The 10,509-nt window shown below is 37.8% G+C and overlaps 1 protein-coding gene and 1 long non-coding RNA gene across 4 annotated transcripts in view; one reads left to right on the forward strand and one right to left on the reverse strand.

Annotated features, from left to right (window-relative positions):
* The window catches only part of SCN9A (sodium voltage-gated channel alpha subunit 9), a 175,295-nt gene that overhangs the window by 76,607 nt on the left and 88,179 nt on the right, over positions 1–10,509 (reverse strand). For both annotated transcript variants that reach the window (XM_070581525.1, XM_070581526.1), the window contains 3 exons: positions 4,210–4,273; positions 2,596–2,737; positions 304–510 (listed from right to left, as the gene is read on the reverse strand). In XM_070581525.1, coding sequence (XP_070437626.1) covers positions 304–510; positions 2,596–2,737; positions 4,210–4,273 — 413 coding nt within the window. The remainder of the gene's footprint in view (positions 1–303; positions 511–2,595; positions 2,738–4,209; positions 4,274–10,509) is intronic.
* Positions 1–10,509, forward strand: part of LOC139076806 (uncharacterized) — a 36,250-nt gene that overhangs the window by 22,695 nt on the left and 3,046 nt on the right. Inside the window, exons 4-6 of one of the 2 annotated variants that reach the window (XR_011528788.1) lie at positions 372–483; positions 3,900–3,974; positions 4,177–4,337. This is a non-coding gene — a long non-coding RNA (uncharacterized lncRNA). The remainder of the gene's footprint in view (positions 1–371; positions 484–3,899; positions 3,975–4,176; positions 4,338–10,509) is intronic. The other variant, XR_011528789.1, reaches the window with a different exon arrangement.

Raw genomic sequence — 10,509 nt, forward strand, 5'->3', positions numbered from 1 at the left:
CATATATGTTTTGGGAATTTGCATAATGTCATACATACTGAGGCATCGTGGGTAACAGGCTTATGAGGAACAGCTTAGAATGGTCTTTGTGCTGGAGGGAGCTGATTATGGGTAAAAGAGTGGTGGGACAGATGTCAATTCTAACTCAAGCCAGAATTGGTTCCTTTGACCACACCAGAAGGAAAACGCAGTTTACATTAAGAAATCCATTAAGGAAAATCTCCTTAGGGAAGGCCACAGGGACTCTGTTGTTCTCCTTTGCATGTCTACTTCTAGGAAGAATTTTAAACCAAATAACAATACCTCAGCTTCTTCTTGCTCTTTTTTAAGACGATCCAACATCTGTTGAAATTCTAACTCTTTTTGCCTAGCTTCTTCGATGTTTGCCTGGTTCTGTTCTTCGTAGGCCATGGCCACCACAGCCAGGATCAAGTTTATTAGATAAAAGGAGCCCAGGAAGATCACCACAACAAAGAAGATCATGTAGGTTTTCCCAGCAGCACGCAGTGTCTAGGGAAAAATGGAAATTATTTTAATAAAACAAATTTCTTTGTTTCAACTTGAATGGCATGTTAGGCATGGGTAAATAGGGCAGTTCTGTATAATCTCATGTTATCAAAAATATAAAGGAATAAAATTGTATCTCCATGGAAGAGAATGTTTTAAAATACACACTTTTTCAGTGCAAAGGATATAGCAATCTATTAAACTTGTACTAAAATTAGGTATGATTCTTGATTATCATTAAGTATAATAATAACCTTGAATTTTTTCTCCACAATCTGAAAATTTCTCAAAAACTAGCTGCTTTACTTATTTTCAAATTATAGGACCAGATAATATCTAGTCTTTTTTACTAATAAAATTCTATCTTTAACAAGAAGCAGTAATAATGATAGATTATGTTCACATAAGGTAGATAGCCTTATTATATGGATTTATCTATTCATTTTATGTTTATTTTTAAGTAACATGTACTAAAAAATTTAAAATGTATATATGGTAAAACATTCAAATAGTACAAACAGGTATTAAATGAAAAGTAAGTCTCTCCTTTCAATCTCTAATGTCGAGTTACTCATATTCCCTTTTTGTTAGTTACTGTGGTTACTGATATCTTCTCTTAGATAAATTCTTGGTAGTGGAATTGTTAGATTAATGAGTATACTCATTTTAACTTTCATAGAAATTTCCTTGTTACCCTCAGCAGTGGTACCCAGCAATGGGTGGGAAAGTCTGCCTCCTCATATATCAGTCAAAGGTATATATATCTTTGTCATTATGACAGGTAAAAAATTATGTCACTCTAATTTTAATTTGCATTTCTTTAATTTTGAGTAAAGGTGAGCATCTTTTTGCATATTTAAGAAGTCATTTGCATTTCTTTTTTCCTGTGAAGTATATTTTCTTATAATTTCTGTACTCATTTATAATAATCTCAGAAATTAAATAAACATAAAACAGGCCAAAAGAAGAATCTGCAGCAATTCTGAGCAAAGTGATTCATTATTATTCACGATTCAGAATAATCATTTTGGTCTCCTTCCTCTTGGGGTTGGGTGCTGAGAATATATAAGTAAAACAACGATAGAGCCCACAGGTTCAAGAGGTTCATATTCAAGTTAGAGGAAATAACCATGTGAATTAACAATTACAGTAGAAGAGATGGATGCTATAAACTGAAGAATATTCAAAGGGCATGGAAGTTGAGAGGAAGGAGCAATTGAATTGGGAGAGGCAAATTTAGGAAGTGAATTGAGTCTTTAATTCTTATAATCGTTTGTTAGGGCTGCCATAACAAAATACTACAGGCTGGATGGCTTAAATAACAGAAATCAACTGCTCACAGTTCTAGGGGCTGGAAGTCCAAGATCAGTGTCGGCATGTTGATTTCTCCTGAGGCCTCTCTCCTTGCCTTGCAGATGGCCACCTTCTCCCTGAGTCCTCACATGGCCTTTTCTCTGTGTGTGCATCTCTGCTGTCTCCCTCTGGTGTCTCTCCTGTCCTAATCTCCTCTTCTTATAAGGACACGAGTCAGATTGGATTAGGACCCACCCTAAAAACCTCATTTTAACTTAATTACCTCTTTAAAGGCCTTAACTCCAAATATAGTCATTCTGAGGTACTGGGAGTTATGACTTCAACACATGAATTTGGGGGGATACAATTCAATCCCTAACAATTGTACATGGGAGTTCAAAAAATAAAGCACCGTGAGCAAAGGAGCGTCTGGTGTTCAGGGCACTCCAAGCAGGGAGGCAGATGTGGAAAGCAGTCTGTGTGTGGGTGTGCTATGAGAGAAGATTACAGCATATTTCCTATCATTTACTTAGGACCCATGGGATGCTGTATTCAGAGAGAGGGAAAGAAAACTAGAAATCAAATAAGCCAAGAAAAGATAAGAAAATAATTTATGATTTAAAAAAGTATCCATGCTAATAGTGCTGGAAATAAACCATGTCTAATTTTCGTAATAAGACAACAGTTTTCTCCATTCTAAATAGAATAAAACATCTCATATATAAGGTTGGTAAGGAACATCCATCAGATTTTTATGCCATCCAAAATGCAATGAATATTTCTCTTGGCACTCACTTGTTGGTAAAGGTTTTCCCAGTAATCCTGGGTCATTAGCCGAAACAAGGCTAAGAAAGCCCAACTGAAAGTGTCGAAGCTCGTATAGCCATAATCGGGGTTTCTGCCAGCTTTCACACAAATGTACCCTTCTGGACACTGACTGCATATGAAAAAGAATATCACAAGTTAGGATGCCTTCAGAATGCAAGCTAAAGAGTACTACAGAACAGTCAGAAACTCAAGGATCCTTTTCTAGGGGGACACTATTGAATAAGGATAAGGAACACGTTATCTGGAGTCAGGAAGAACCGAGTTTGAATCCCACCCCTGCTACTGACTAGTTGGTGACTTTGTCAAATTGCTTAAATCTTTCAAGGCACAGTTTCCTCCTTCTGTGAAAACAGGAAAATACACCTACTACAAAAGGTTAAGATTGTTATTAAGTTTAAAGAAGATCATGTATGCAAATTACCTAGCCTGGTTCCTGCATTTAGAAAGCATTTGATAAATGGTAGTAGCTATTAGTTTTTCATCATCATCGCCATCAAAACTTGGAAACTTTCACCAGATGTCTTACAATAGTTCTTGTATCCATAAAGATTGATTTGTAGACCTCTATCAAAACTGAGTCCCCTCAAATTATTCTTGGAGTGAATTAGAACCAAAAATAGTCAAAATATAGCAATTGTGTAAGTTCATAAAGATTTTCAGTTTTAAGACTTTTTTCTTTCTAAAACTGATGGATTGGTATCTACGATGCCATTACAGTCATGTGCCGCATATTGATGTCTTAGTAAACGATGGACCACATATAGGATGGTGGTCCCATAAGATTAGTACCATCTAGCCTAGATGTGTAGTAGGCTATACCATCTAGGTTTGTGTAAGTACATTCTATGCTGTTTGTACAATGACCAAAATCGCCTGATGACGCATTTCTCAGAATGTATCCCCATCATTAAGCAATGCGTGACTGTACACAAACACAGTGTTCTGAGGTGTCTTTGGGAGCAGCAACATTATCTTGTTTATTTTTAACGTCCCCAGTGTACACAGAGCCTGGTGAGGAAATATCTGGGCAGGGGGAGAGCAAGACAAAGATCCTGCAGCAGAAATGAAGTTGGTGTATAGGAGAAAGAGAAAAATGGGTATTTGCATAAATATGAGATTCTTAAAACATCTTTACTCAAATCAATGGGATCCTTTTGTTTAGAGTGGCCAAAATGTCACTGCATTTAGTCACCTATGAGTCATACTTTATTGGAGAATGAGTAGAATTTGAGGATGGAAAGCAAAGTTGATTTTGTCACTCTTTTTTCCAGAAAGAAGAAAGGCTTGAAACTATCCAATCACCTCGTGGTGAGGTTTTCTGGAAGTAATTTTTTTACTTTCTTAAGGTTTGTATGACTTGTATCTTGTTTGAATTCAAACATTACCTCAAAGTCTTGCTTTCAAAAATATTCATTAACTAGGGATGTTTTAAAGTCTGGACTTGCTGTGGGACAGAATGGGTCAAATAATGCCATGAAATACGTGAAAATAATATAGCATCAAAGGTTCTGATTAGCAAACCGAGTATGCTTTTCCTTTTTTTTGCAGCCTTTAGACTAAAACGAAACAAATATTACATACCCTGAATCTGTGCTGAAGCCACAAAGGAGAGCATCTTTGGATCCCTCCAAGTAATAAAAATATTCTGTTTAGGAAGAAATTGAACAATATAACATTATGGAGTGTAAGCTTTAAGAGTGATATAGCAGGTGAGTTAATTAATATAGACATATTCACACACATTCAGGCCTGGTCCCAGGAATACACATTCATTTATTTTTATATTCTCATATAGTTTCCCTCAAAGGTCTATTAATAACCTCTTATGGGCCAGGCAATGAATACGATGATAAACAAGATCATTAGTTTTATGGTACTTTCTTTACGTTTAGGTAGAGGTGGAGGTTGGGGATAGAGGAAGACACTTAAGTAAATAAATAAATATACAAGGTACATTCAGATAGTGATAAATGCCCCAAAGAAACTAAATTAAGAAAATGTGATAAAATGTGGTCAGAGAGCCCTTTCTAAAGAGATGACATTTTAACTGGACCTAAATGCTACAAAGAAGGCAGCCATTCCAAGATCCTGGTGAAGAAACATCTTGGCAGGATGAAGAGCAAGAGCAAAGGCCTGAGATGGAAATGAAGTTGTTGTATGGAAGAAACAGCAAATGGCCAGCCTGGCTACACTGTAGTGAGTGGGGAGGACTGTGGTGGCAGGGGCAGACAGGGGCCAGGTCGTGTAAGGCTTTGCATGTCCTGGAAAGGAGTTTGGATTTTAAGTATGATTAGAAATAATAGAAGTGGAAGGCAAAGACATGAGAGAATAATTACCATTTTAAAGCGTCACTATGGTTGCTTTGTGGACTATGGACTACAAGAGAGCAAGTGTGGAAGCAAGGATACAAGGTAAGTGACTACTGTGAGAGACGACATGGCTAATGTTCAAAGAGTAGCTGTGGATATGGAGAGAAGATGAAAATAGAGTGGACAGGGATTTGTGGATGGAGTGCACGTGGGGTGTGAGGAAGAGAGAGGACACAAAGACAGGTCCATTGGTAAGACGGTGGCGCCAGTTACCGAAATGAGGAAGACTGGGGAACAAAATGGCCTGAGGAAAAACCAGGAGTTCTATTTCAGCTGTGCCTAGTTTGAGATAATTATTAGGTATTATAAAGTAGGTGATCGGATGGATATGAAAGTCTTGAGGTCAGTAGAGCTATCAAGGATGGAGACCTAAAGATGGGAGTCACCAACAAGTAGATAGTTTTCAAAGCCATCAGACTTGATGAGTTAACCCAGAGAGAAGGTGTTGCTGGGGAAGGGAAGAGAAGGAAGGGAGCCCCTGATTGAGCCCCAGAGTAGTCCTGAAAAGGTACAGTCAGCAAGGCAAAACTACAAATGGACAAAACTTGTCTTCTGACATTCTCTTCTTTATTCACCAACCAATATTTATTTAGGAATTACTAAGTTCCAGACGTTCAGGATATAGCAGTGAAATAAATGCACACTTCCCCTTTCATGCATGGTACACTTTGTGGCCATTTTCAGATGTAATGGAGACTTATTCTTAAGACAGGAAGCTGATCCAAACATCTATAGTAAAGGTATAAAGGATTTTTAAAAAAATCCATTGTTTTTAATAAGGGCCCAACTTCCTGTTTGGCTCAAGTCCAAAGAATAAAGATATAATTATCAGGAGGCTTTGGAGTAATAGTAGAAGAAAGACGTTGAAGTCAGATACACCTGGATTTGAATGTTGCTTCTCCCCCTTCCTATGTTGGTACATTATCTTACCACTTTAAGATTTAACCACTGTATCTGTTAAACGTGGACAAGAATACTTACTTTGTAGAGGTGTTGAATGGTATTAAATAGGATACTTCATGTAAAGCACTTAATGCAGTGATCCACACATTCTACACAGCTGCTCAAAGAGCAGCAATTATTAAACTATTCAACAATTTCAGATAAGATTAATTGACTGACTTACACATCATCATTTTGTCCTACACAGAAGACACAAATTTTAGAAGACACAAAGAAAACAATAAAGCCTCTTAGTTTGAGGTAAAAATTTAGGTGAGAGTGTGCATGAACAACTTTATTGAAAAAAAATCCTGTGCCTCAGGAGGGTGGGCACACAAGAATGAGGATGGAGGGGGTTAAGATGCAACTTTTTATACATGAGCCTTCAAGATATTTTTCTTAGGGAAGGATTACTTTAGAATTATCCTTTAAAGTAACACTGGTTCCCATTTACCAATCAAGGAGCTGCCCTGTAAGAATGGGCTCTTGAGCTGCCTGTACGAGCATGTGCAGGGCTAACATACTCAATCCAGTACAAGAATGATGAAAGGTAAAGCAATGGGAGTGGCTCACTCTCGTCTTGCAGAATACTTTAATTACCAAGCAAGTGGACGTTAAATTATTAGGATAATTAGCCTCAAGAGAATTTAAGGTCAACATGTAAAGCAAAAATGTAATGCAAAGAAAAATGAAAACATATGTCCACAGTAAAACTTACACATGAACGTGCATAGCAGCATTATTCGCAATAGCCAAAAAGTGGAAACAACCCAGATGTCCATCAACTAATGAATGAACAAAATGTAATACATACATACAACGGAATATTATTTAGCAATTAAAAGAAATGAATTACTACTACACGCTACACGGATGAACCTTGAAAATATGCTGAGTAGAAGAAGGCAGACACAAAAGGCCACATATTGCACGATTTCAATTATAAGAAATGTTCAGAATAGGCCAACGCATAGAGACAGAAAGCAGATTAGTGGTTGTCAGGGACTCGGGGGAGGAAGGAATGGGGAATGATCGCCAGTGAGTACAGGGTTTCTTTTGAGGGAGATGAAAATAGTCTAAAATTAGAAAGTGATGATGGTTGCACAACTCCGTGAATACACTACAAAACACTGAACTGTACACTTTAAAAGGGGGAATTCTATGGTATGTGAATTATTTCTCAATAAAGCTGTTAAATAAGTATAATGCAGTATCATGGCAAAGGTGGTGAGTAGTAATGGATAAGTCTCCACTTCACAGTAAAATACAAAGAGGGAAAAAAAGAAACAGAAAATTACAAAATTCACACAACAAAAATCTGGACTGATATTCAATCTAGGGCAGATTCTGGGGTAATTTTCTGCTGACTTGAGGGCATTGGAGCAGAATGGTAAAAATAGTTGGTGACCTAAACATTCCGTGATTAGTTTTATCTGACCTGGCTCAGAAAGACAGCTTATAGCAACCTATGTATGGCTTGGGCTTTCAGAACCCAGGGTTTATTCCCTAACCGAGGGACAATAAATCAACTTGGAGAAGACTAGTTCAGGGAATCAGGTAGAGGCAGACTGCCTGCACATGACACACTGCATTCTGGGAGATGTAGTCCCCACAAAGAAAGAGCTGTACATGAAGGAGTCAGGAAAAGCCCTGGTAGTAGTGCAGACCAGTAGTAAGAGACTATCCCCCTTTATGCCAATAGAACCGCACTATATAATGCCCAATAACTCCTGGAAATTTAGCTATGAACTCTGCACATGAACACTTCCTTCATCTGTAGTAGCAAGGAAGTTTGATGAGTGTCAAAGTAGACAATGTGCAGCACCAAGGGAAATTTATAAATTTTATGTTATTGAACATGAGGCTAGACAGTGATAATGAATTAAAAAAGCACCTCCAAAGAGGCTTTGCTGTATGTCCCAGAAAAGAGTTTTAGAAGATGTTCAGGTTTTGTATGTAGGTTGCCTTTACCATTATAATTCTTTGATGTCTTCAAGAATTTGAATTCATTTAGCTCACAATTTTCTCATGATCTATCAACCAACTCTTGAATTCAGTTCTTTCTTTGTCCAGTTTAGAATCCATGAGCATTCATTATCATCACTGTCTTACAATTCCCTCAACTTCATGCCTCTCTCACAGTCTATCGTACTAACCTGGAAGAACCCTAATCCCACACATAATCTAGCATTCGCCTACTCCATACTTGCTCCCAAGTGGCGGAATGTTATTGGAGAAACTCCCACATCCAAGTGAATGATTACATTTTAAATAGATGATCTCTGATATAAAATTGGCACTCAAAATAGACTCCATGTTCCATTCCCTAAGATGACCACAGAGTGCATTCGCCTCAAACCTTCTGTAAAATTTCCTCTTATTCATTTACACTGTCAGTCAATGATCCCATCTTACACTTTTCTGAGGAAATAAAAGCCATTGGGTTTGACTTAATCCTTTTCTAATAACTCTTCAGCCTGCTCCTCCATCTTCCCTCCTGCTTCAATGGTGGAGATGTCTCTCCTCTTTGTTCTTCCACTTTCTCAACGTCTTGACTTCTCCCGTCTCTCCTGAATTATTAATCCATATTTTACTTCTTATTCATTTCTATCACTAGAAAAATATCCCTATGAAAATTCATCTTTAAAAAAATACCAGCCATTGTCCCCATTATTCTGCTTCCCTTTACAGCCAAATTTATGAAAGAATTTTCTACGCATACTGTCTTGTCTTCTTCCTGACATCTTATTCACCCGTCACCATCTTAGTCCAACCTTGTGCTCCTAGTACTCTACTAAAATTTTCTCATGAAAGTCTCTGATGATTTCCTTGTTGTTCAAGCTAATGTATATTTCTCTATCTTGATTATTCTTAATCCTTGGTCTTGCAGCATCATTCAACACAAGCATTCCCTTTTCCTCAACATACTTTCTTCTCTTGGCTTCACAATTAATATCTCTGCTTCTTATTTTACTGGTTCCTCCTTCTCTGTGTCTTTCTGGGTCCTCCTCTCCACCTGATTTCCTAGGGTTATGGAGTTGAACATCTTTTAAACACTAAATTTGCTTTAAACTTCCTTTGCCAATTCTCTACCTACTTATAAACGTCAGGGTTTTCCAGAATGATGTATGTGTGTATATATCCTTTCTTTCTACTGATTACTTTGAAATGTGTAACTCCAAGCCAGGCAGTCCCTCTAATCTCTGTGCTTAAATCTCCAATTGTTTACTTTTTATCTCCAGTTGGAGCTCTCAATGACATCTTAATTTTAATGGGTTAATAGTGACTTTTCCCTACAAACCTGCCACCTTTCTCTCAATTCGCATTGCCACTCATCCAGTTACTGTAGTCAGAAACCTAGAAGACTTCCTCAAGCCCTCCTCTGTTCTCTAATCCATCAGCAAGTTCTGTAGATTTTATCTTGAACTTACTCATCACTTTCTACCACCACTCTAGATGAAGCCACAATCTTCTCTTCTTTGAATAAAAGAAACAACATCATAACTGGCCTTCCTTATACCAATCTACCATCCAGCCTTGCCCAACCAGTTCTCCATATGGCAGAAAAAGTGAGTCAAACCACTGCATTTAAAATAAAATCCAAACTCCTTCCCATGGGCTAAATCATCCTTCATGATATGATCCCTGCGTTTTTCTCTTACTTTCTCCATTGGCCATCTGTCTCTCCTTTGCTGAAGTTAACCACACTACTGTTTTTCCATTCTTTAAACACATAATATTCTTTCTTGTTTCAGGGTCTTTCCACATGCTATTCCTTCTAACTCAAGCAGTAGCCCCCATACACCCTCCCATCTACACTTACACTATTTTACGACTTCTTATCATCCTTTAGATCTCTGTTTAAATCCTTGGAGAGGTCTTCTCCTTTAGTTGGTATCTCAGTCCTGGAGATTTACTTTCTTTGCATAGCATCTATTAAACTTGCAATACCTTTTATTTGTCTGTCCATTCCCTCTTTTTAATCTTTCATTCCCACTAGAATATAAAGTCTGTGAAAGTAGGGGCTGAGGCCATCATGTTCATTGCTATAGCTTCAGAAACTTGCACAGTGTCTACCTCAGGGAAGCACTTAATAAACACACGTTGATAATTGAATGCTGGAATAAATACTGCAGTAAGACCTGGCTTCTACAACCCGGAAAACAGGTAGGAAACCAAATTCAGACTTGACACAAACATCACCTCTCTAAAACTATATTTTAGAAGAAAATCAAGAATAATGTACAGAATTGGGAGAGGATTGTGGGGTATAAAATGTCATTGTTAGCTAAGCTGTCATTCATTCATGTACAAATGCAACATGAAGATACATTGCAAAATTCAAGGGCTCTTTCTACTCCTTTTTTTTTTTTTTTGAGGAAGATAGGCCGTGAGCTAACATCTACCACCAATCCTCCTATTTTTGCTGAGGAAGACTAGCCCTGAGCTAATAACTGTGCCCATCTTCCTCTACTTTATATGTGGGATGCCTGCCACAGCATGGCTTGACAACCATTGCGTAGGTCCGCACCCAGGATCTGAACTGGCAAATCCTGGGCCGCCAAAGTGG

The sequence above is a fragment of the Equus przewalskii genome, chromosome 17 (genome assembly GCF_037783145.1).
Source record: "Equus przewalskii isolate Varuska chromosome 17, EquPr2, whole genome shotgun sequence".
Taxonomy (NCBI): Eukaryota; Metazoa; Chordata; class Mammalia; order Perissodactyla; family Equidae; genus Equus; species Equus przewalskii.